The sequence below is a fragment of the Protomyctophum bolini genome, assembly GCF_963924005.1.
Source record: "Protomyctophum bolini genome assembly, chromosome: 10".
Lineage (NCBI taxonomy): Eukaryota > Metazoa > Chordata > Actinopteri > Myctophiformes > Myctophidae > Protomyctophum > Protomyctophum bolini.
Window position 1 is genome coordinate 5,866,777 of NC_137871.1, and position 27,008 is coordinate 5,893,784.

At 45.6% G+C, this 27,008-nt stretch overlaps 1 protein-coding gene across 1 annotated transcript in view; it reads left to right on the forward strand.

Annotated features, from left to right (window-relative positions):
• LOC308322125 (NLR family CARD domain-containing protein 3-like) overlaps positions 1–25,821 on the forward strand; it is a gene marked incomplete at both ends in the record, with an annotated part of 53,341 nt that extends 27,520 nt beyond the window's left edge. The window contains 2 exons of the mRNA XM_080773320.1: positions 25,169–25,342; positions 25,788–25,821. Coding sequence (XP_080629446.1) covers positions 25,169–25,342; positions 25,788–25,821 — 208 coding nt within the window. The remainder of the gene's footprint in view (positions 1–25,168; positions 25,343–25,787) is intronic.
• Positions 25,822–27,008: the final 1,187 nt, after the last annotated feature.

Consider the following 27,008-nt stretch of genomic DNA (forward strand, 5'->3'; position numbering starts at 1 on the left):
ACTTTGGCTGATTCTGTCCAGGCCCTCTCCACTCAAATGCAACAGCTGTGTCTGCAAACTTCCTCGACCCCTGATGGGTCTGCCTCCGCCCCGTCTAATCGGCCTGATGTTCCTCAAGCTACTGCCAGAGAACCCAGACTTCCCCCTCCTCAACCCTACAACGGTGAGCCTGGAAACTGTCGTTCCTTTTTGTCCCAGTGTTCATTGATTTTAGAGCTACAGGCCTCAGCCTTCCCTACACAGCGTTCACGTGTGGCCTACATAATAACTTTACTCACTGGCAAGGCTCGGGAGTGGGGAACAGCCATATGGGATTCTGATGACCCTATTTGTGCTAATTACAATGACTTTACCAAAGAAATGAAGGAGGTTTTTGACCGTGCTGTTTCGGGCAGGGATGCTGCCAGGCAGTTGCTGCAGCTTAAGCAAGGCAGCAGATCAGTTTTTGATTATGCCATTGACTTCCGTACTCTGGCTGCCTCGTGTGGGTGGGGAGACACCGCTTTGTATGATGCCTTCTTGAGTGGTCTGTCTGATGCTGTGAAGGATGAACTGGTGTCACAGGAGCTGCCTACTGAGTTCAAGGAGTTGGTGAAGCTGTCCGGCAGGGTCGACGCTCGGCTCAGGGAGCGACGCTCTGAAAGGAGTTTTTTCCGACCTCGCCCACGGCCCACCACTGCTGCCTCTCTGTCGTCGCCTCTCCAGGAGGAAGCCCCCTCTCCTGAGCCCATGCAGATCGACCGTGCCAAGCTGACCCCAGAGGAGCGCATGCGCCGCCGCCAGGAAAACGCCTGTTTCTACTGTGGCCAGGTGGGCCATCTCTGCCTCAAATGTCCATTAAAAGCCGACGCCCATCATTAGAAGCAGGGCTTCTGGTGGCAACATTATGCTGTTACTGTCTGATGGTGCTCACCCCCTCTTAGCTCTCATAGATTCTGGGGCAGATGAGAGTTTCATCTGCGCTGACACAGCCCGTCAGTTGAAGATTCCTATGCTTCCCCTAAAGCAGCCTTTGTTGACTAGTGCCATTAATGGACGGACTCTCACGCGTATTACTCATGTCACAGAGCCTGTTGGGGTGCGGATTTCTGGAAATCATTCTGAACGCTTATCTTTTCATGTTATGGATAACCCTCATGTCCCCATTGTCCTAGGCTTTCCCTGGCTGTCAGTCCACAACCCCCATGTTAATTGGGCTGATAACACTATTATGAGTTGGAGCCAGTTTTGCCACTCTCACTGCCTAACCTCAGCTGCCATCTCTCTCTCCCTGGAGCCAGACAGAACTGAGGAGTTCCCAGATTTGTCCTCTGTCCCTCCTGAGTACCTGGACTTAAACACAGTTTTTAGTAAGTCCCGTGCTGTTTCCCTTCCACGTCACAGGCCATATGACTGTCGTATTAACCTCCTGGAAGGAGCCATGCCCCCCAAGGGGCGCCTTTATTCCCTCTCACATGCAGAAACTGAGGCGATGAACAAATACATCTCGGAGTACCTGGCCGCAGGCATATTCCGCCCATCGTCCTCCCCTGCTGGTGCTGGCTTCTTTTTTGTTGGCAAGAAGGACGGTTCCCTAAGACCATGCATCGATTACAGAGGTCTAAATGATGTCACTGTCAAGAATCGATACCCATTGTCACTCATGTCTACTGCCTTTGAACTATTACAGGGTGCACATGTCTTTACTAAACTTGACCTACGTAATGCATATCACCTTGTGAGGATAAGAGAGGGAGATGAATGGAAAACTGCCTTTAACACATCCACAGGGCATTATGAATATCTTGTTTTACCCTTTGGTTTGACTAATGCTCCAGCTTTTTTCCAGGCCCTTGTCAATGATGTGCTGAGAGACATGGTGAACCGTTTTGTTTTTGTGTATTTGGATGACATCTTGATTTTTTCTCCCTCTCTCAAAGAGCACAGACACCATGTCAGGCAGGTTCTCCAACGCCTCCTGGAGAACCGTCTCTTTGTAAAGGCAGAGAAGTGCGAGTTTCACCAGAGCACAGTGCCATTTTTGGGGTTTATTGTGAGTGCCGGCCAACTTCATGTAGATCCTGCCAAGGTAAAAGCTGTCACTGATTGGCCCAGACCAGCCACAAGGCGTGATCTCCAAGGCTTTTTAGGTTTTGCCAATTTTTATAGCAAGTTTGTACGCAACTACAGTACCGTTGCTGCCCCACTCACGGCTTTGACCTCGCCCAAAGTACCTTTCCGCTGGAATCCTCAGGCTGAGGATGCTTTCTCTAAGCTCAAGCATTGTTTTTCCACTGCACCTATCCTAACTGTCCCTGATCCCTCTAGGCAGTTTGTTGTGGAGGTTGACGCCTCAGAGACCGGAGTGGGTGGTGTGCTGTCCCAGAGAGCCACTAAGGACAACAAACTGCACCCCTGTGCCTACTTCTCTCATCGTCTGTCTCCCCCTGAGCGCAACTATACCATAGGTGATCGTGAACTGCTGGCAGTGATGCTGGCTCTTGAGGAGTGGCGCCACTGCCTTGAGGGGGCGGCCTTGCCCTTCATCGTTTGGACTGATCACAAAAACCTTGAGTATATCAAGTCAGCTAAACGCCTTAATTCCCGCCAAGCTCGATGGTCTCTGTTTTTTTCACGTTTCAATTTCACCCTGTCATATCGCCCAGGCTCAAAGAATACTAAGCCGGATGCCCTGTCCAGGATCTATTCTCCAGAGAAGGAGCCTTTGGTCCCTGAGCCTATTCTGCCTCCTGAGCTGATTGTTGGGGCTGCACTCTTTGATGTTGAGTCGCTGGTTCTGAGGGCCCAGAGACAGGAACCCGGCCCGGGTAATGATCCTCCTAACTGCCTTTTTGTCCCCACATCTGTTCGTCCAAAAGTGTTGACCTGGGGACATGGCTCCAGGTTGGTGTGTCACCCAGGGGTGGCACGAACTATGGCCTTCATTAAGCGGCGCTTCTGGTGGCCATCCATGAGGGAGGATGTGAAGCAGTTTGTAGCAGCCTGTGACACATGTGCCCGGAACAAGCACAGCAACCGACCCCCGGCTGGCCTTCTACGACCCCTTCCTGTTCCCCGCCGACCCTGGTCCCACATAGCCCTTGATTTTGTTACTGGTCTGCCTGTTTCCGACGGTAACAATTGCATACTTACTGTTGTTGATAGGTTCTCCAAAGCAGTTAATTTTATTCCCCTGACTAAGTTGCCCACAGCCAAGGAGACAGCAGAACTGCTAATCACTCATGTTTTTAAGCTTCATGGTTTACCCCAGGATATAGTTTCTGACAGGGGACCCCAGTTCTCTGCTCAATTCTGGAGGGCGTTTTGCAAACTCATTGGCGCTTCTGCCAGCCTGTCTTCAGGTTTTCATCCCCAGACCAATGGCCAGGCAGAGAGAGCCAACCAGGACCTGGAGGTGGCACTCCGGTGCATGGCCTCCTCCGACGCCACATCCTGGAGTAGGATGCTTCCCTGGGTCGAATATGCACATAACTCACTTCCCTCTTCAGGTACTGGTCTGTCCCCATTCCAGTGTTGCCTAGGCTACCAGCCTCCACTGTTTCCTGCGCAGGAGGAGGTGGCGGTCCCCTCAGCCCAGGCTTTTGTTAGACGGTGTCGGCGGACCTGGAAGCGGGCTCGAGCCCGTCTGTTGCAGTCGGTGGCCTACTTCAAGAAGCATGCTGACAGACGCCGCTCTGCAGCACCCCGCTACCGTGTAGGACAGAAAGTCTGGCTTTCCTCCAGGAATCTGCCTCTGAGGGTCCTGTCTCGTAAGCTGGCACCGAGGTTTGTTGGGCCTTTTCCCATTACCAAACTCATCAATCCCTCTACAGTAAGACTTTCACTGCCTCGGCCCATGCGACGTGTTCACCCGGCCTTTCATGTTTCCCAAGTCAAGCCTGTTGTTCTCAGCTCTCTCTCCCCCCCATCCAAGCCCCCTCCGCCTCCCAGGGTCGTCGACGGTGGAGAGGTGTTTACAGTCAGGCGGTTATTGAAGGTTCGCCCTAGGGGCAGGGGTCTCCAGTACCTTGCTGACTGGGAGGGCTTTGGACCAGAGGAGAGGTGTTGGATCCCGTCCAGGTTTGTCCTGGATCATTCCCTCATCGATGATTTTCACCGTGACAACCCCGATGCCGTGGATGGGGCGCCAGGTGGCGCCCGTAGGGGGAGGGGTACTGTCACAGTCTGAGTGGGAGTGTGGGTGTGTCTGAACCACCTGCATTCTATCCCCTGCAATCATGCCCACAGTATTTAAGACTCAGTCTCTCTACAATCTCTGCCAGATTGTCTTGTGACCTTCCACGCACCCAAGCCATTTTCAAGCCTTGTTTTACTGACTTCTGTTTGCTTCTTCTAGACCACGATTTTTGCCAAGCCCTTGCCGGTACTTCTGCCCTCGCTGACTGCCTTTGGAGATTGACCTTGCTTTGAAATGTTTTGATTTTTGCCTGCCCCTTGCCTGTTTTGACGTTTTGGAATAAAGACCTGCTTTCTGTGACTTTTGTGTCTGCATCCTGAGTCCTTTCCACGTGTGCCTTGACACCTTCATGTCAAGATTAGGCTTTAAACAATTAAATACAAATCCAACTACAGATTTCGGAAGTATTTTAGATCATGTATATTTCAACAAATTTGAAAGTATTATTACATAAATTGAAGTTAGAGACACATATTACTCTGATCATGATTTAGTATTAATATCACTATAGTACAAAATGAAATACATTTAAAACAATTGACAATTTACAATAAGTAATAAAATAATTATACTGTATATATTTTTATTCAGTTTATATACCTTTTTTTTCATCACATATCAATGATTCATTTTTCTGTAAAAAAGTAGTTAGGTAGCAAATAGTTACACGTAATGATTATACATTTCAAACGTTCCTTCACAGAGATACTGAGATGTGATAGTTTCCAGCGGTCGAAAGTACTTGCGCGCTCTGCTTGCGCACTAGTAGGCCATTTATGGCCTACTAGTTTGCAACAAGCAAGTATGCACTCGGCAGAGTGCAGTTCTAGTTGATAATAATTCCAACTCACTGTGATAGTAATATGCTATTGTGGAAACAGAACTATTTGGTGTCATGTATTTTTGTTATTTTGTTTAAACTGAATGTGATGTTATTATGTATTATTTTGTTATGTCCAGTGAGTCAGCATGTTTCTGCCAGTCAGGCAATGAGGAAGCCAGTACATCCTGTATATGGTGATGGTGCATAAGCTGGACAACATGTGTCTCACTCATTTGTGTGTGTTTAACTGTCTTGTTGCAGTTCCTTGATGTCCAGTAAAACGGTCATAAAATCAAACCACACTGATATGGACTCATTCATTGAAGTGTGTAACACACACACACACGCGCGCACACACCCTACACCCTGCTTCCTTAATCACAGGTGTGACCTGGGGATATGTTGGGCTGGTCGGCAGGCAGGCAGCAGTCGTAGAACACTGGGGGCACAAGGAGACGAGGAATTAGAATAAAGTTGATCGCAAGCAAAAAACATGGAGCTCAGAGGCACAGTGTCAGTGACTTTACCGATGGGCAACTGACAAACTGGCAAAGGGCTGGAGTGAAGAGCCAGGGTTTTTATCAGCCGGGCTTGATGAGGAGATGACCCCAAGGTTTTTGATTGATTGATTGATTGAAATCTTTATTAACAGTTTGCAGAATTACAGTACATTTCAAGCACAAACTCAATACAAAGACTGTTAACTGTGAGTGGACGACCCAATTAAGCCTTACACTTGTTTACAACAGGGTCCACATTGTTCAATTCATCAAAACATTTAGAGACAAACAAATAGACACTTCTATGTAGTTAAGAACAGAACAGGAATTCATCATATAGGAAGCGAAAAGGGAAAAAAATATATATACAGTGAGGGGAACAGGGGGATAAAAGAAAACGAAAGACAGAGTGTAGGGCGCCTGCACACAACACCATGCGTTGATGCCATGTGTGCATATGTGCAGGCACCCAACACCACGTCCATACAAAAACATAGTACAATCCATAGTACAAAGACAGAGTGTAGGGCGCCTGCACACAACACCATGCGTTTATGCCATGTGTGCATATGTGCAGGCACCCAACACCACGTCCATACAAAAACATAGTACAATCCAGATAAAAATTCAGATTTTACAGAGGCCAGTTTCGAATTGCAGCCATCCGTAGGTGCCCTTTGAGAGCAGTTTTGAAGGAGCCAAGGGATTCACATGTCTTAATGACTGTTGGTAGGGCGTTCCACATTTTGGTCGCATAGGAGCGAAAAGAATTTAGCCCCTTGTTTGTGCCGAATCTGGGTTGTACATGGTTTGTTGCACTCCCTCTGGTGTTGTGGGTGTGGACTTCGTTTACATTAAGGAAGTATTTAGACAGGTACATGGGTATCTTGGTGGTGTGTATAGTTCCACAGGAAGTAGATTATAGCACGTTGCATTAAGCCAGTCACGCGCCCATGCCAGACCATATAGGGAAATGAAACACAGCCCATAACACTGCCTTTGGATATAGCGCTGAACACAACCAACCCGGTCTCATTGCTACATCAATACAATTTGCATAAATGTCACTGTTGTTGTCATTTTGTCACCAGAACGGTTAGAAGAAGCAACAAGGAAGACGTCAACATGGGGAACCTCCCAGGCAGACGCAGACGAAAGGTACGTTTATTTACAAAGCAGACTAACTGAAGACCAGAGCTGAGTTGTTTAAATGTATTAAAGGTAGGTTTATTTACAAAGCAGACTAACTGAAGACCAGAGCTGAGTTGTTTAAATGTATTAAAGGTAGGTTTATTTACAAAGCAGACTAACTGAAGACCAGAGCTGAGTTGTTTAAATGTATTAAAGGTAGGTTTATTTACAAAGCAGACTAACTGAAGACCAGAGCTGAGTTGTTTAAATGTATTAAAGGTAGGTTTATTTACAAAGCAGACTAACTGAAGACCAGAGCTGAGTTGTTTAAATGTATTAAAGGTAGGTTTATTTACAAAGCAGACTAACTGAAGACCAGAGCTGAGTTGTTTAAATGTATTAAAGGTAGGTTTATTTACAAAGCAGACTAACTGAAGACCAGAGCTGAGTTGTTTAAATGTATTAAAGGTAGGTTTATTTACAAAGCAGACTAACTGAAGACCAGAGCTGAGTTGTTTAAATGTATTAAAGGTAGGTTTATTTACAAAGCAGACTAACTGAAGACCAGAGCTGAGTTGTTTAAATGTATTGCAAACATTCACTGTTAGTATAAAGACTGTAGGGTGTAGGCTATAGCGCCGATGACCTCACAGGCAAACGCAAAGGCTAAACCATACATGGACAACTGGCGGCCCGGGGGCCACATGCGGCCCCCACCTTGTGGCCCACAGGTTGATATCAGAATACTGATATATTATTGATTTCAGCTGTTTACAATTCCAAACATGCAAACATGACCCGCTTTAATTACTTCAGTCTGTTATTGTCTTTTCTTGTGTCCAATAAATTTGGATTTAGTTTGTAAAGTTAACATAACTATAACTAAATGCATTTGAAATTAAATAAAAGGGTTCTTTTCAGGATTGCAATGCAAAAATGGCAAGAAATAATTCAGGATTTCAATTCAAATAATAGCAAATATAGCTGATCTACAAGTTCAAAACGTGACACGCTTTGAGCTTGTAGATCGGCTATTTATGTTACGACAGTATGCAATGTGGCCCCTCTGGCGTGAGTGTGGAAATATAGTGGCCCTCTCCATCGTCAAAGTTGCCCAGCCCTGGCCTGGGCAACTTTTTTGACGCCTAATAAAAGTTACAGGTATGGTATATGTGCGATATTGAAGTGTGAGATTACCATAATGAAAATAATCCTTAATCATATTCAAGGGCTTTAGTCACCCAGAGAGTGTATTAAAGGGATAAATTAACATTGCTGATAAGGTACATCACGTGGTCTAAATGAAAACGGTTTCAAACTGCACGCAGCTATATCTCAGGCTCTGACGTGACCTAGCTTCTAGGCGAGCTGACTGAGTGGCTAGCGCACTAAAGGCTACTATAGTTTTGAGGTCACATTTCTTCATATACTAGGTGAAAGGTCGAAATTCTTAGTCCCGTGAGTCCCGTGACCGGGCCATCCAGTCCTCTGTCCCCGTCAGAATGCCTCGTCTCCCCGGGGCACTGCTATTCATGCATTTCCTGCATTCTCTGGGCTGTGTGTGTGCGTGTGTGTGTGTGTGTGTGTGTGTGTGTGTGTGTGTGTGTGTGTGCACTGCAGCCTGCATGACCTGCTCAGTGCCCCGGCGGTGAGAGCATCTGAGACGGGCTAGACTACATGCGCTGCGATAAATCATCATATAGCGATATTGATTGACTGTAGAGAGGGCACGCTGGCGCACACTGGCTGCCGCTCCTCTTTGACACTTATTGTAGTACTGTTTACTTGATTAGCGTGACTTTTTATTACTACTTTTTTGGTCTCCTATTGTTCGTGTCTTGTGCGTTTATTTTTGATTGCTTCCTGAGCTGGATAGCGGCATATCTGGATTAACCAATGCACGTAACGTGGAAGAAAACACCAGCTGGATGTAGCGCTGGCTGCCTAGCCCAGCCTGGACTCGTTGCCAAACGACCCAGCTTGCTTTGTCTGCTGTTTTTATTTACCGCGCTGGCGATGTTATCATACACCGCTCCACAACTACAGCGTCTGTGTAGCTGCACAGTGCCACTCGATGTAGGGATTTTAATCCACTGTCAACAACTCGGGATACAAAAGCACAGATCCTGCAGCCGCTACTATGTCCACAGAGGCTCTCGCCGAGGTTACAGAGTGGAGCCAGACAGGAAGCAAAACAAACCTCGACGTGGTGGCGTCATCGTCGGTAACGTCGCGAGATTGCCCAATACTAGGCGGGATGGAAAACGTGGAGTGGATCGCCGTGTGCTGCGGAGGTTGCAGAGACTTCTACCATCAGCTCTGTCTCCTGCCAGTGTCACCATGGAATTGTGGAATGCACAATCTATTACCAATAAATCCTCCCTCATACATAATCATATCTTGGAGAAAGAACTTGATTTCATGTGCCTAGTTGAAACCTTCCACAATCCAGGGGATTATTCAGAGCTTAATAAAGCCTGCCCCCCTGGCTACACTTACATGGAAAAAGCCCGCACCACCCGTGGTGGTGGCTTGGCCATCATACACCGGGCTGAACTGAAACTGTCTCCCCTGCCGATGCCTGGCTTTTCTTCCATGGAATGCCTTGCATTCAAAAGCAAACCTCCAAACTCCATGACAGTTCTTCTGATTTACCGACCTCCCAAACCTAACCCATCTTTTCTCCCTGAAATACATGATTTACTCACCTCACTCTGCACTGTGTCATCAAACACTGTGATTATTGGTGATCTGAATATTCATGTGGACAATCCCTCCTGTCGTTTTGCAGCAGAGTTCTTGAGTGCACTTGAGTGTCTTGGTCTGCAGCAACATGTTGGGGTTCCTACTCACAACAAGGGGCACACCCTTGACTTAGTCATCACTGACTCTGCCCCCATTAACAACCTGCAGGTCTACAGTCTGGGTGTGTCTGACCACATGGTGGTCTCAATAACCTTGACATTTCTGCTGCCCCCTACCAGACCGAAGCGGAAAATGGTTTTCCGAAACTGGAAAAATATTGACCCAGCCACCATGACCATGGATCTTCAGAACATCTCCCTCCCAGTCTCTGCATCAATGGATGAAATAGTAGAGCACTATAACACATCCTTGAGCAGTGTTTTTGACCTCCATGCCCCTGTCAAGACACGTGAGGTCAGATTCTCACGCTCCGCCCCTTGGTTCACAGAGGAACTGCGGAAAATGAAAAGAACTGGGCGGGTTCTGGAACGACGCTTCAAGCACTCTGGGCTCACTGTGCATAAGCAGATTTTCCATGAGCATCAAAAGGCATATTCCAAATCCCTTAAAGATGCTCAGTCTCAGTTCTACTCCGACCTAATAAATAAAAACCCTGGCAACTCTAAACACTTTTTTTCCACAATAGACAATCTTCTGAAGCCACAATCATCTTCATTAACTGAGGCAACTGAGGAGCAATGTAATAATTTTATTGACTCTTTTAGATCCAAGGTCAACAACATTCGCTCTCTAATGCCCACCCCCTCCCCCCTGCCTTCTCCTGGCACCAACCCCCTGCCGGGGATTGTGCCGCCCCTTCCATATTTCACTGAGGTTCAGCAGAGCCACATGGAGAAAATCCTCAGCAAGATGAAATCCTGCACATGTGCCCTGGACCCCATTCCCACTGCTCTGCTTAAACCACACATTCCCACCCTCAGTCCTCTCATTACACAAACTGTCAACATCTCCCTTCAAACTGGTCATGTACCAACTGCTCTTAAGGTTGCTGTCATCCGTCCCCTTCTAAAAAAGCCCACCCTGGACCCGGAGGTTCTGGCCAATTACAGGCCTATCTCCAACCTCGCCTTCCTGTCCAAAGTGTTAGAGAAGGTGGTTGCCTCTCAGCTCCAGGACCATCTCAAACACAACGACCTTTTTGAGACATTTCAGTCTGGGTTTCGTACAGCCCACAGTACTGAAACGGCCCTGCTGAGGGTGACGAATGACCTACTGATGGCAGCTGATGAAGGATCACCATCTCTCCTCATCCTCCTTGACCTAACCGCTGCATTTGATACGGTGGATCATGCTATCCTCCTGGAGCGTCTACACACTGCCACTGGACTGTCAGGCACTGCACTTAAGTGCTTTCAGTCCTACCTGTCTGATAGGACTGAATATGTTTCACTGGGTGGGTGCAAGTCCAAGCTGCTCCCCGTCACGTGTGGTGTTCCGCAGGGTTCGGTTCTTGGTCCACTCTTATTTATCATTTATATGCTGCCCCTTGGTCGTGTCATCAGCGGACATGGACTTTCCTTCCACTGTTACGCTGATGACACCCAGCTTTATATTAAGACTGCCCCCAACCCCTCTGCAGCCATATCATGTCTCACCACCGGTCTTGGGGAGATAAAGGCATGGATGAGCAACAACTTCCTTCAGTTAAACAGTAGCAAAACTGAAGCCCTTCTTGTTGGCACACCACACCAGATTATTTCATGCCCCATGTCCCATCTCACCTTCGACGGCCAGGTTATCCCCTTCTCCTCCTCAGTCACAAACCTGGGTGTCAGGTTTGACCCTCACCTGACATTCAGTGCCCACATAAAAATTCTATGCAGAACCGCATTCTACCATCTCAAAAACATCTCCAAACTCCGCCCCCTTCTAACCCAGTCAGATGCAGAGAAGCTCATCCATGCCTTTATCTCCTCTAGACTGGACTACTGCAACGCCCTCTTCATCGGGATTCCTGGCAAACATATACAGAAGCTGCAATACATCCAGAACAGCGCTGCCAGGGTCCTGATGAAAGTCCGCAAGCATGACCATATCACACCCATCCTCCTCACATTGCACTGGCTCCCCGTTACAGCCAGGATCCACTACAAGGTCCTGCTGATCACTTACAACTGCATAAACGGACATGCCCCTCCATACCTACAGGAACTAATCACCCCTCCAAAAACATCCTCCACCCGCACCCTCAGATCTGCAAACAAACTCCTACTCCATGTTCCGGACACCAAGCTACGCACCATGGGGGACCGGGCCTTTTGCTCAGCAGCACCACGTTTGTGGAATGGCCTCCCCATAGACCTGAGAGTGCCACAGACTGTGGAATGTTTTAAAAAAGGCCTGAAAACCTTTCTGTTCCGGAAGGCCTTTTTATGCTGAACTGTTTTTGCACTGTTTTTTGTTAAACCTGTTTTTAACCTTTTATGATATCATATGTTTTTAAACCTTGTAGCACTCTGAGATTCCTTGTGAATGAAAAGTGCATTATAAATAAAATTCATTATTATTATTATTATTATTGATTATTACAACGAATAAGCATAAACACACGTACAGTACTTGAACATATATATAGGATATTTGAAGACGGATATGAACTTTAGCCCGGTGCAGTGCTGCTACTCAACCCGTGACGCTGTGAGCAGGGCTCTGCAGCAGGCTGAACTGAGCCGTGGTCGAGGGCATGGTCAGTATATGCATGTCAAACTGCCAAATGTCTTTTCAAACGGGGTCTTGCCCTGAAAATTAATTCATTTTAAACTCTCAAGAGTTAAGGGTCCATTTGGTTACCAACTCTCCATCATTTAGCTGCATGGGGACCACCTGGAACCCCCTGAAGGACCGCCGGTGGTCCCCGGACCACTGGTTGAGAACCACTGTTCTACATTCTATCCCAAGCTTAATTAATTAATGGGCCAGAAAATGCGCGGATGGACTCGGTCCCGCCCCCAGCCTGGTTCCCTAGAGCCAAATTCCAATACCCAAAATCTCGGCCACTCGCTCACTCCCACTCGGGTCACTCGGGGTCATTCCAGCGTGACCCGGAAAGGGTTAACGTTCCGATTGTTAAAGTGCTCCATCGAGGAGGCGAGTGGAGGAGTCGAGTGGAGGAGCCGAGTGGGCTCTCCGAGACCGCATAGAGCGAGTGTACATCAGGTGCAGCTCGGTGGGGTATGTTGTCTCCTCATAGAGCGAGTGTACATCAGGTGCAGCTCGGTGGGGTGTGTTGTCTCCTCATAGAGCGAGTGTACATCAGGTGCAGCTCGGTGGGGTGTGTTGTCTCCTCATAGAGCGAGTGTACATCAGGTGCAGCTCGGTGGGGTGTGTTGTCTCCTCATAGAGCGAGTGTACATCAGGTGCAGCTCGGTGGGGTGTGTTGTCTCCTCATAGAGCGAGTGTACATCAGGTGCAGCTCGGTGGGGTGTGTTGTCTCCTCATAGAGCGAGTGTACATCAGGTGCAGCTCGGTGGGGTATGTTGTCTCCTCATAGAGCGAGTGTACATCAGGTGCAGCTCGGTGGGGTGTGTTGTCTCCTCATAGAGCGAGTGTGCATCAGGGGCAGCTCGGTGGGGTGTGTTGTCTCCTCATAGAGCGAGTGTACATCAGGGGCAGCTCGGTGGGGTGTGTTGTCTCCTCATAGAGCGAGTGTACATCAGGTGCAGCTCGGTGGGGTATGTTGTCTCCTCATAGAGCGAGTGTACATCAGGTGCAGCTCGGTGGGGTGTGTTGTCTCCTCATAGAGCGAGTGTACATCAGGTGCAGCTCGGTGGGGTATGTTGTCTCCTCATAGAGCGAGTGTACATCAGGTGCAGCTCGGTGGGGTGTGTTGTCTCCTCATAGAGCGAGTGTACATCAGGTGCAGCTCAGTGGCGTATGTTGTCTCCTCGCGGCGGATTTCCGCATCACGTGTACATGTTTTTTTCCTTCTCCAGTGACATAAGTCCGCCTCCTCCACATGTGGCTCAAAACACTGCTTGAAACCCGATACTGTGCACCCCCCCCCCCCCATCCACTAGCTGCTGAGTCACTGACCCAACACACATGCACACACTGTGCGTGCGTGCACACACACACACTAAAAAGCTTTGCTGTTTGTTGAAGAGACACATTTTCGCTGAATGACAAGAGCTTCAGAATGATAAAGTAGCCTATCTAGCACTACATATGTGAAAGGGAAAGGGCCACAACAAGCCACTGGCTTTATTGCGTTGTGTGATATAAGCATAATAAAAGTAGGATATATAAATTAGGCCGGCGTGCGCACCTCAAAAGCTATAGTTAATTTATCTCTGTGCATGCCTGAATGCACAGACTGCTATGAATGACGGTGACAAAAATGTATTTATTTATATGTGGACTGAACTGAATATGTAAGTCAGAGAGACTATACCTAATTCCTGTTATAGTGTTATTTGCAAAGACTGTCGGAGAGGGGGGGTGATTTATACGTGTGCGCATCCTGGCGCTTATTCACTATTTCAGGAATAAATAGCCTTGCCTTGCACATGTTACCAATACATACACATTGGCCTCGGTTACATGCACAAAATGATGAATTGTCTATTCTGTAGACTGTACGGCTCTGTTCGGAGTTCCAGTGATCCAGCTGTGTGACACTGTATTGTTCCACCACTTTTGCTTTGGCAATGTAAACGTATGTTTTCCCCATGCCAATAAAGCCCTTTGAATTGAATTGAATTGATACACGTCATTAGTGATCGCGGAATGTGCCGTCGCTTTGAAATGACAGCGTAGTACATTCCGATTCTAGAGGAGAATTCGACCACCACTCTGTCCTCGCATCGACTCCTCTCCTCCTCGCTGGGGACGGAGCCGAGGAGCGAGTGGAGGACGCGAGGGGAGTGAGCGCGTGTGAAAGTTGCGGTATTGGAATTCAGCTCTAGTCAACCTTGACTCGGCCCCGCCCCCAGCCTGGTGCTCTAGTCAACCTGGACTCGGCCCCCAGCCTGGTGCGATTCACTGTTAGCTTCCTAACTTATGTACAGTATATGATTCATGATGACTTTTTATTGTATGTATGTATGTATGATGTATTACCATGCCTTTGTTCTTGCTTACTGTAAATCGCTCTGGATTAAGAGCGTCTGATAAAGGCCTACATTGTAAATTGTAATGGCATTCAATGTTTGTGTTTACACAATGTTTGTGTTTACACAAACCCTCAAAGCTGGACACATAGGAGGGGACCCTCAAAGAAATAGAAAGGCCTCCTCAGTTGTTTGTGTGTCTCATCTAATCTGTTCTCTTCTTTGTTCATCTCCAGCATAAAACCCCAGGCAGAGCTAAAGGTGAGCTGATAATGTCTTATGAACTGATTAATGTCTCTATGAATAGATGTCTTATAAACTGATTAATGTCTCTATGAATAGATGTCTTATAAACTGATTATTGTCTCTATGAATAGCATAGAGACAATAATCTCTATGCTATCTGAGCTAGGGGGGCCCCTGAGCTTGAGCCTCCGTGTGACACACAGAGGCTGAAGCTCAGAGGCCCCTCCTAGCTCAGAGGCCCCTGGGCCTGGGCCCAACAGGATCGTTGGATAATCCTCCCCTGATTCAACTGTTCTCAGCTGTGTTGAGTCTATGAATAGATCTATGAATAGATGTCTTATAGATTATTGACTCTATTAGGGATGTGCCGATGAGACATTTTGGCCGATATCGACATCCGATATAATTCATTGCAGTTATGGCCGATAACCAATATTACCGATGTCGATATGATCTCATTCTGTATTGAAAAATTATAATAATTTTGTCCATTCTGAAAAATACATGTAACAGGGTGTCTGCACTGCAGGCTTAGGGAAGTCAGATTTAACTTTAAAACCTTTTATATTTAATAGTGTGAGCTTGTAGATCTGTTCAAGCTCTTACTTTGGACTTTTGTCTTTTCTGTGCATGGAGCTACAGCCGCTGACCCACCAATGTCAAGAGCAACGTCTACAGGAGCAGCTGAAGGTGAGCTGACTGTGTGTGTGTGTGTGTGTGTGTGTGTGTGTGTGTGTGTGTGTGTGTGTGTGTGTGTGTGTGTGTGTGTGTGCAGTGGCGTTCATGCACAGACACTTTGAGGGGCAGGTGCTCAAGTCAAACAAAAGGGCACCTTGTCTGGCGCGTGGAACCAACGCCCCCTGCTGGCCTGTAATGAGTTTTAACTGACTAAATCAGTGGTTCTAAATCAGTGGTCTGGATAACAGTCAGTCTCAATAACATTAGTACATTAATGTAATACTTCTTATACTCTCTAAACTCTCGCAGCATTACCTCATTTATAAGAAGTCAACACATTCACAACGAGACGACGTAGAATTATTTTCATCATCAATAGTACAGCATGGAACTGTGGATAGAAACTTATCCAAACACATTTAATTTTTCAATCTGAGGTAGTCTGTCTGTGGCTCAAATGTTGAAAACGGTTGTTGTGGACCTTGAGATAAAAAGGCTTGAAAACCACTGGGATAAATAATGACATCAATGCGATCCATCTGAATCTCTTTTTCAATTGCAATAAGGAGGAGGTCAGACAGCCGTTCTTCTCCACACATGTTTCTAAGTTTATAATACTGAGTTTGGAAGATGATCTTTCAACAGAAGCGGTTGTTACTGGCAGTGTGGCATATATTTGAATAATTTTCTCAAAGGTTGGAAATATGGGCTGCTCCTGCTCCTGGCTATCCCGGGTTTCCCTGATTGTGTTTTCCCTCAGTGTGTCCAATATTTCTTTCAGGTCTTTAGTAGGAAAACTGGAGTGGAAGACCTTCAGTTCAGTCAGCAGCTGGTCCGCATCTTCTCTATAAAAGTCACACAGTATGTGGACAGCTTCCTTTGATTCCTCTGTGGGATTTATTACCCAGTTGGCATTTACTGTTAAGGGACGGAAGGACTGGATTATTTTGTCTGTGGGACTTCCAGGTCTGTCCCCCTTGAATCTTCTGTGAAGCTCCTGAGTCATACGATCCAGAAACGTGTAGTAGACAGAGCTCCTGAAGTATGCCTCTACAGAATTAAACTGAACCCCCACTTGAGACACTGATGGGCTGTCTTGCAACCGCATAGGCACCTTCCGTTTCCTCTGCTGACCAGGCACTACTGTAGGTATGTCGATGTTGAGGCTCTTTGCCTTCTGTGATGCAGATGCAAATATTTCCTCAAACTTAGACCTCATGATTTCACACCATCAGTCACCTTCTGGGCAGTGGGGTGGTCCAAGTCTTTTTTCTGCAGAGTATCTGATGCCTTAGCAGTGACACTAAACACTGGTGTGGTGATTTCCAGGCAGAGAAAGAATACAAAGTTGATCGCTTTTCTGTACATCTGAGCATCACCTCGGCTTAGGTCAGGTGGGTCTTTGTCCTTGATCTCGTCAAGCAGCTTCAAAACAGCATCCAGATTTCTCCGAAGGGCCTTCAGTGCTGACTCCCTGCATGCCCATCGGGTATCTGACAGCTGCTGGAGCTCAGTAACACGCTCTCCAGGATACAGAGCCTTCTGCCATTTCACCAAGGCAGCATGGCGCTTTGGTGAGCCAGTGCAAAAAGCATACAATTTCTCCACAAGGTTGAAGAATGTGATGAAATGTTTGTTGGACTTTGAAGCTTCCACCAGGACCAGATTTAGGCAGTGTGCTTTGCAGTGGACATAGAGGGCCTTGTCATTGTGTGCACGTATTCTGGCTTGAAGACCGCTATACATGCCACTCATGTTGGCTGCTCCATCATAGCCTTGGCCATACAGATTCTTAAGCTCTAGGCCAGGGCTGGGCAACTTTGACGATGGAGAGGGCCACTATATTTAACTTTGACGATGGAGAGGGCCACTATATTTAACTTTGACGATGGAGAGGGCCACTATATTTAACTTTGACGATGGAGAGGGCCACTATATTTAACTTTGACGATGGAGAGGGCCACTATATTTAACTTTGACAATGGAGAGGGCCACTATATTTAACTTTGACGATAGAGAGGGCCACTATATTTAACTTTGACAATGGAGAGGGCCACTATATTTAACTTTGACGATGGAGAGGGCCACTATATTTAACTTTGACGATGGAGAGGGCCACTATATTTCCACACTCCAGAGGGGCCACATTGCATACTGTCGTAACAAAAATAGCCGATCTACAAGCTCAAAGCGTGACACGTTTTGAGCTTGTAGATCAGCTAAATTTGCTATTATTTGAATTGAAATCCTGAATTATTTCTTGCCATTTTTGCATTGCAATCCTGAAAATAACCCTTTTATTTAATTTCAAATGCATTTAGTTATAGTTATGTTAACTTACAAACTAAATCCAAATATATTGGACACAAAAAAAGACAATAACAGACTGAAGTAATTCAAGCGGGTCATGTTTGCATGTTTGGAATTGTAAACAAGCTGAAATCAATAATATATCAGTATTCTGACATTAACCTGAGGGCCACATTAAGTGAAGGTGGGGGCTGCATGTGGCCCCCGGGCCGCCAGTTGCCCATGTATGCTCTAGGCCATTCTTCTGAAGAAGCGAGAGCACAGTTTTCTCCAGCTCCTGGCCTGTAGTTGTATCAACTTTGCACACCTCAATGAATCTCTCCTTTATTTGCATATCATGCAAGTATCGCACCACAAATGACACTTGTTCTTTGCGTGAAACATCAGAGGTTTCATCAAGTAGAATGGAGTACATTTGAGCCTTTTTCAGTTCCTCTGGAATCACCCTCCTGATGTAAGTAGCCACTGCTTAAATTATGTCATTTTGGCTTCTATTGGAAAGTGCTGACACCTGGGGCCTTGACTTGACGGTTTTGACATCTTCAACTTTTTTCAAATGCATATTCATCACACTGTCATACCGTGCAAATAAATCTACTAATGAAAGGAAGTTGCCACGGTTGTCACTGGAGCTGCTCTCATCATGACGTCTGAATGCTTGTCCCTGTTGTGCAAGGTATACAGTCAGATCAATCAACCTGGTTATGATTTCTCTATTTGTCTGCCTCTCTTGCTCTCTAACTTCCACCCCCTTTACATCTGAAACATCGAATGCAGACTGGAGAGCCTTTTTTTGGTAATTGGTCCAACTAACCATGCTTCTCATGTGCTTCTCTGTCTGTGAGTGTTGCTTGATTTTTTTCAAGAGCAGTGTTCCACTTGCTTAGGCCTTCAGTCGTCCATGCCGTTTTGCTATGATATGTGTTGGAAATCCGACAACTAAAACAGTGCATTGAATCAGCAGCAGGTGAGTACTGCAGCCATGCATTAAAACAGTGCATTGAATCAGCAGCAGGTGAGTACTGCAGCCATGCATTAAAACAGTGCATTGAATCAGCAGCAGGTGAGTACTGCAGCCATGCTTTTCCAGAGAACCATTGTTTCTGGAATGAGCGCCCGTCAATATTTTTGGGATATGCCACCATATGTGGTTGACAAGGGCCTATACTGCAGCACATGGAAATATAGAGCTGTTATTGCACTTTATGTGAAAAGCATTTACATGGGAAGGATCTGTTGGATATTCCATAATAGCTATCTTTGCAGTTGTCGCACTCTCATCTCTTTCACGAACAAACAACTGGTTGCTCATGTCTTCTATGGACAATCCTACTGTCATCTCTCCTGTTTCTGAACATGGTGCTGGTCTGGACTCTGCCAGGTCATCTTCATCCGTCACTGTGTCTACCTGATCGTCCATGGAATCGATGCTACTATACGATGGACTATTGTAGGACAACACAGAGCTGCTTCCATGGGCTGCTGCCTGCTGTAGCTGCCTAGAAGAAAAACGATACAATATGAATCACCCTACTTTTATTTTAAATTGTCATCTGGGCTTCATGTCAGCCCCTCAATACTATTATTATTATTATTATCTGACCTCACATCATGCCCATCTGCCTCCTCACTGTCAAGAGTTCTGCTTCCATGGGCTGCCTCTGCTTGCTAGAAGAACAACAAATAAAATATGAATCCCCCTACTTGCCTACTAATTTTAATTTGTGAGCGTCTGATTTAGTATCACTGTGAATGTGATACTATCACCAAAGCACTTACTCTGGTTAAAATAAATTGTGGGCCACTCATTATTATTATCCAACAGTTCAAATCTGAGTATGAAAGTGCCATAGACACCGTTGTTTGACTCTGACCTCGCATTGATGGGTTCATCAGGCACATCTGACTCCTCCTCATGTGCCTCCTCCTCCTCCTCCTCCTGCTTCCATGGGCGGCCTCTGTCTGCTGTAGCTGCCTAGAACAACAATATAATCTAATGTTTATTTGCTTGGTGACGAGAGTCAATGCAATCTGTAAATTCAGCATCCTACCTGCCTAGTGCCTACCACCACTACTGCTACAGCGCTACTTTTTGTATTTTAATCTGTCACGTCATGTCTGATTTAGAATCACCAAAGCACTTTAGTGTGGTTAAAAATCTAGGCCTATCAAAAATTCAAAATACATGAATACATTTTTATTATTACCCAACAGTTCGAATCTGAGCATGAAATTAAAGGACAGTTTCCCCCCCTTAATTTAACATGACTGGTGTTGACTAACCTTACCTCGATGGGTTCATCATCACCACCAGGCACATGCTGCTTTATCCAGGAGAGCAGAGAACTGCTTCATCATCACCACCAGGCACATGCTGCTTTATCCAGGAGAGCAGAGATCTGCTTCCCTGGGCTGCCTGCTGTAGCTCTCCCTCTCCCTCTTCTTAGCCTTTCTTTTCCTGGCATTATTCTGCTGCAAGTGGTACATGAGCTAAATACGGTATCAATGTTCTGCTCTCTACTGTGCATAAAAGTGAAACCGTCTGGGATCTCTCCCAGAATCAGAAACATTAACAGTAAACTCCCCTGACTAATTGTCTGGAGGATAATAGTCCCTTGAGTTGCAGCAACTCGTTTCCAAGGCACAACATACAACAAACAAGTAGGCCTACAGTAGAGTACACAGTACAGTGACATAAGGTTAGGTTACTAAATATTCAGCTTTAGCAGGTGGGCATACAGGGCAGTGCAGTGGCCAGACAGACGGGTTACTATAGCCTAGGCAGCACTACAACACAATAAATAAACTTAGCTTAATAGCTTCACACAAACATGCTGCTCATGATGCTTGACTACCAAGCAAGCAGCAACAACAATTGTTTCTTTAGCAGGCTGCAGGTGGGCAGTCGGCTTAACTTGATAACAACATTTTTGTGACATTTTTCATTGTTGACAAACGAGACGAAAATGGACGCAGTTTTGCAGCGTTCGGTGTACTGGTATCATTTGTTTGGCACAGTCAGAGAGGCACTGTCTTGCAGTGGGGGGCAACACCAGGGGCGTCAACTCCGTGGGTTCAGAGCAGGGGGGCAGTCAGACGGATATTTTGTGAAGCCACTAAGGAAATGAAAGTTCATATAATGGCCTGTTGTGGCGCTGTCATTGGGCTCAAAAAAACCCATAGCCCCATAGAAGTCCATGTATTTGGGCCCAACTTCACCTAGACTGTATTACCTTAATAAACATGGTCATGAATACTTTTTGCTTCCAGTCACTAGTTTAAAGTCTCATTTCTAATAATATAATAATATTCTTTTTGGAAAATGATGGTCCCATTTATTAAAAAAATGAAATGATAAAGTCGCGTATGTTCTGAGGGGCGTGGCTACCGTTACAGTCTATGAACGGGATCCCCCACCCACTCGAGTCAAAATAAAAACCAACGAAGAAGAAGGGGGAAGTCCCGCCTCGTTGTCTGGGCCAGCCAATGGGCCAGCTGGCCTGAACTGGGCCAAAACGGATCTAAAAGATGGCGACTTCCATTGCAAGGACTGACAGGCTTCATTTTACGTTCACGTTAGACCCGCGGAACGCTTTGTCCATATTTTTTACAGTCTATGGTTCAGAGGCGCAAATGAACCCACTGGCATTTTGGCAAAATATATCAATATGCAGTGACTGCAAGTGAACCTTGACATTCAAAAGGGCATGTTGGTCCAGAGAGGGCCACTAGGGGGTGCTCAAGCACCCTTTAGCGTCTACGTATGCACGCCCCTGTGTGTGTGTGTGTGTGTGTGTGTGTGTGTGTGTGTGTGTGTGTGTGTGTGTGAGTGACGTGTGTGTGTCTGTGGACTGACTGACTGACTGACTGACTGACTGACTGACGGGCGGTCGTGCGTCTGTTACCAGCACCAAGACAAGGATGGGACGGTTTCAAGGGTGTTTATTGAACAAACTTAAACAGGGAGCAAGTCAGACTCAACGTACAGGGGGCACTCACCTTGTCGGGGGGGCGCGAGCACGACTCCACAATACAAAGACTTCCACTCTTTGATAGGTGGTTTCACTTTGTTGTGTTTGGAAAACACCATTCTCATCTAAGACAAGCGATACGTTTTTCTGCCGTTCTTATGAACATCGTTCTCGTGTAAAGGGGGTCTTAGAGGGAAGAAGACATTTGGTGTGGAGGGAAATACTGGCAGTTTCACCAACAACAACAACTACCAACCAATGTTCATTCCACTTATCTTCAGCGGATCACTTTGTTGACCAACACCGGGCAGCGCTCATTCAGAGAGTGACCAGGGTGAATCCCATCCTGGATCAGCTCCTTGAGAAGACGATCATCACCACAGAGGACTACAATAAAGTGAGGTCCAAGTCCACCATCGAGGAGAGGATGAGGGAACTCTATGCGCTCCTGAACTCCAGCACGTCTAAAGACATTTTCCACCAATGTCTTGAGACACACGAGAATCTCCTTCTAGAGGATCTGTGAGTAATTGTGATTTAAATTAATTTTCTATGAAGTTCTGTAAGATAATACAAGTTAATGTACATTTTAACATCAGTATAAGATAATGTACACGTTGATCCTGATTCTTAAAAGGATCCCTGGTTAGTTATAGAGGGCAAGTATAATGTTTTAAGGCGTATAAGTCTTATTAGCCAGAGATCCTTTTAAATAGCAGTGTTATTTTTAGCCAGGATGTTCATAATCATGTTTTTTTTCTTTGTAATGCTAATGTTTCATGTAACATGCATTGTGATGCTAACGTTACATGTAGCACACATTGTGATGCTAACGTTACATGTAGCACGTATTGTGATGCTGACGTTACATGTAGCACACATTGTGATGCTGACGTTACATGTAGCATTAATTGTGATGCTGACGATGTAGCTGACAATGTAGCACACATTGTGATATTGCGACATTGGTAGGTGAATACATAGTCAGTATAACATGTTTTTCATTCCACAGCAGGTCCACTCAGTCTCTTCCATCACAACCCGAAGCAGAAGCTGCATCTGCCTCTGCTGAAGGTGAGCTGACAATAAGTGTCTTGTAGAGCTTGATCTGGCAGATCTCTTTCTCCTGAAGCTGTTTAAGAATTGCTTTGTTCATTACAGATCTGTTGGTGAAAATAGCAGGTTCCATTACTGCCTACAAGAACATGATGAAAGACACATATCTATGTGTAAAATTGGACAATGAGTCCAAGATGAAGTTTGACGACGTCTGTGTCCCTATCTACAACATAAACACCAGCTTCACAAGCATGCATAGGTATCATGAGGTCAGACAGATGGAGATGAACAGGGCAGGACTGGACGAACCAATCCAACTCTGTGAATTGTATAATTCTGGAATAAATGAAAGTGTAGTGCTCACTGTTGGTGTCGCAGGAATTGGAAAATCCTTCCTCTTACACAAATTTATTCACGACTGGACCATGGACCGTTTCCCCCGAGACCCCCATCTCGTGTTCCCATTGACGTTCCGCCAGTTAAATCTTCACAAGGGAGAAAGCTTTTCTCTGGCGAAACTACTTCACGAATGTGTCAAGGAAACCAGAGGGATTACGGAAGAAGCACTGAATGACATCTTCAGAATAGTGCAGGAGTCAAACAACTACAAAACATGTCCCTGCAAAGTCATGTTCATGATTGATGGGCTAGATGAAAACAGGCTTCAGTTGGATTTCGAGAAAAATTCCATCATCACGAATGTTGAGGAATCCCTGCCGGTCGAGGAGCTGATTGTAAACCTGATCAAGCGTGAACTGCTTCCCTCCGCTCGCATCTGGATCACCTCACGGCCTGCAGCAGTGGATCAGATCCCTGATCGACTGGACCTTGTTGACAGGATGACAGAAATAAGAGGGTTCATCACAGATGACCAGAAGAGGGAGTACTTCAAGAAGAGGTTCATGAAGATCTTCAATGATGAGAACAAGGCCAACTCGATGACCAGCTTAATCATCTCACACATCAAGAAATCAAAGATCCTCTCCACTATGTGTGAAATCCCAGTCTTCTGTTGGATTCTTGCTTTTGTTGTGGAGCACAGAAACATGGAAGACCAGCTCCCTGAGACCCTGGTTCAGATGTACTGTGAATTCCTGACGACTATGATGAAGCAGATGGAGAAGAAGTATGGTAAATCAGATAAGATGACGGAAAAGAGAAAAGAGGAGCTCATGAAGGCAGAACGATCGTTCATTCTGAAGCTGGGCGAGTTGGCATTTAACCAACTGATCGAAGATCAGATCCTGTTCTACCAGAAAGACCTGAAAGCCTGTGGTCTTGATGTGAACAAGGCCGTGCTAAAGTCAGGCATGTGCACATCATTCTTCAGAGTAGACGGTGCTTCTTACCACAAAACAGTCTACTGCTTTGTTCACCTGAGCATCCAGGAGTTCCTGGCTGCAGTCTACCTGTTCCACTGTTTCACACAGAAGAAGAAGAAGAAGAAGAAGAAGGAGGTACTGAAGACATTCCTGGGAGGAAAAAAAGAAATGACCCTGGATGACTTCCTGCAGAGAGCCATGGAAAAATCCCTGAAGAGTGAGAGTGGCCACCTGGACCTCTTTGTCCGCTTCCTACATGGTCTCTCACTGCAGTCCAACCAGAGTCTGTTAGGAGGCCTGCTGGGTAAGACAAAGAACAGTCCAAAGGAGATCCAGAGAGCCATCAACAACCTGAAGAAGATGAATGATGACGACTTCTCTCCTGACAGATGCATCAACATATTCCAATGTCTGATGGAGATGAACGACCCGTCAGTAAGTCAGGGGATCCAACAGTACCTGGAGTCAGAGAGCAGCTCAGGGAAGAAACTCTCTGAGACCCAGTGTTCAGCTCTGGCCTCCATGCTGCAGATGTCAGAGGAGGTTCTGGGGGAGTTGGACCTGCAGAAATACAACACATCAAAGGAGGGGCGACTGAGACTGGTCCCAGCTGTGAAGAACTGCACAACAGCCAGGTTAGTAGAGTGAATGTTAACATGTTAGATCACTATATGAGAGAGAGAGAGAGACCCTCACTTCATATTTATATATATATATATATATATTAGTATTGCAATCCAATTTAAGTGTGATTTGTGTTTAGTATATTTAGTGATATCAGGGTGATTTTGCCATGGCATGCGGTCGTACAGACTGTTCATCTGTTGACAGAACATTTCTTCACTTCACTGCCATAGAGTTGAACAACAGCAGCGAGTTGGGATCGTTTTAATTATTTAATGTTTGTATTACAATCAAATGACAACAGTGGAAAGTTATGAGCACATTTAAATTAAATATGTGTTACTCACTGCCGCTATTTGCTTAGTTAGAAAAGTATCCAACACACACACACACACACACACACACACACACACACACACATTTCAGACAGCACCACAGGGAACCTCCTTGACAGTGAACATGGTCTGTTCTGTTTTGATCATCTCTGATTTTACATTTAATCTGTAATTACAGACTTGTTGACTGTGACCTCAAGAAGGAACACATTGAAGTTGTGGCTTCAGCTCTAAGCTCCAATCCGTCCCATTTGAGAGAACTGGACCTGAGTGGAAACGGCTTGAAGGATTCTGGACTGGATCTCATCTGTGCTGCACTGAAGAGCCCACACTGTTGTCTGGAGACTCTCAGGTCAGATTAATTTAACATTTTTATTTGTATTTGGTTAAGTAAAGTTCTGTTATAGTAAGTGATTATAATGTAGTTATGATGGTGGTAGTATTTGAAGAGTGTGGATGAGGTTAATATCATGGTAACTCACACTGACCATAATATTGATAAGATACAGTGACTAATGTATGTAGTCTTTATGCTGAGATACCACATTTAAAACCTAAACACCTCTGAGTGGTTCAATGTGTTTTGTTGTCAGAGTGTTATCCCCTAGTTTTGAATGATATTTATATTAACTTTTTCGCTGCTATCTAATTCTACGTTTATAAAAGTAGCGAGGCTAACAGTACCTAATAGTGCTAACTACATGTACAGTATGTGCATAGACAACCGTATACTCCATATATGAAAGCGTAGTAGCATAGCTTACTTTATAATTAATAGCGTTTCTGTGCTTGCTCAGTATGAAGAAAGTGTCCAGAGATATGAGGGACTGAGACAGACTAGCCTTCAATAGCCAGGCTTTTATTTCCGTTCGCATCGGCAGAGTAGAGAGAGAAAGACGGACGGACTTATAGACTCGACTGTGTGTGTGTGTGTGTGTGTGTGTGTGTGTGTGTGTGTGTGTGTGTGTGTTTTCTTGTTCGTTCCACAAGTGAAAGCAACAGAGGGGTATTATTAGACAAAGTTTGACTGAATAAAAAAATAGCTGCAGTAAAACATGTATATATAAAAACCCAGACTATTTTATTATCAAAATTGGATCACCCTCCCTTGGACTCGAAATACTATTAGCTCACCCTCCCTCTGACTACAATTAGAAAGGCATCAACCTCCCCTATTTTCCTCCAGGCCCCCCTTTTCCTGAAGTTCAAGTGGTCCCTTAGAACATGCCATTGTGATTCACATTGAATGTGATTCACATGCAATAATTCACATGCAATGTGAATCACATTCTCTCTCTCTCTCTCTCTCTCTCTCTCTCTCTCTCTCTCTCTCTCTCTCTCTCTCTCTCTCTCTCTCTCTCTCTCTCTCTCTCTCTCTCTCTCATCTGGTTGTATTCTTCATTTAGACTGGAGAACTGCTTCTTGACAGAGAGATGCTGTGAAGTTCTTGCCTCAGCTCTAACTTCTAATCCCTCCCTCCATCTGAGAGAATTGGACGTGAGTCTCAACATGGTGAATGAGTCAGGAATGAAGATGCTGCTCTCTGCTGGGCTGGAGAATCTCAAGTGAGTAGACCCTGATGTGGGGCCCGGTTTACAGGAGAACCCTTTACTATTTGTGGGTAATGTTTGTGGGGAAACACCACAATTTTACTATTTTCAGGCATGTGATGATTGATGCATTGTTGTTCAACTTCCTACAGAGTGAAACACTGTAATGTCAGCTAGTGGAGACGTTGTGTTAGACAGTCAGACATTGATGCATTGTTGTTCTACTTCCTACAGAGTGAAACACTGTAGTGTCAGCTAGTGGAGACGTTGTGTTAGACAGTCAGACATTGATGCATTGTTGTTCTACTTCCTACAGAGTGAAACATGGTGGAGAAGATCGGTTCAATCCTCATCTCATTAAAGGACGTGAGTATCTCTCACTATTGACATCTTATACAGAGTTTTTTTAACACCTACTGTATAGTTTGGTAGACTTCAGGCGTGTAGTTGTAACATTCTTGATCGGGT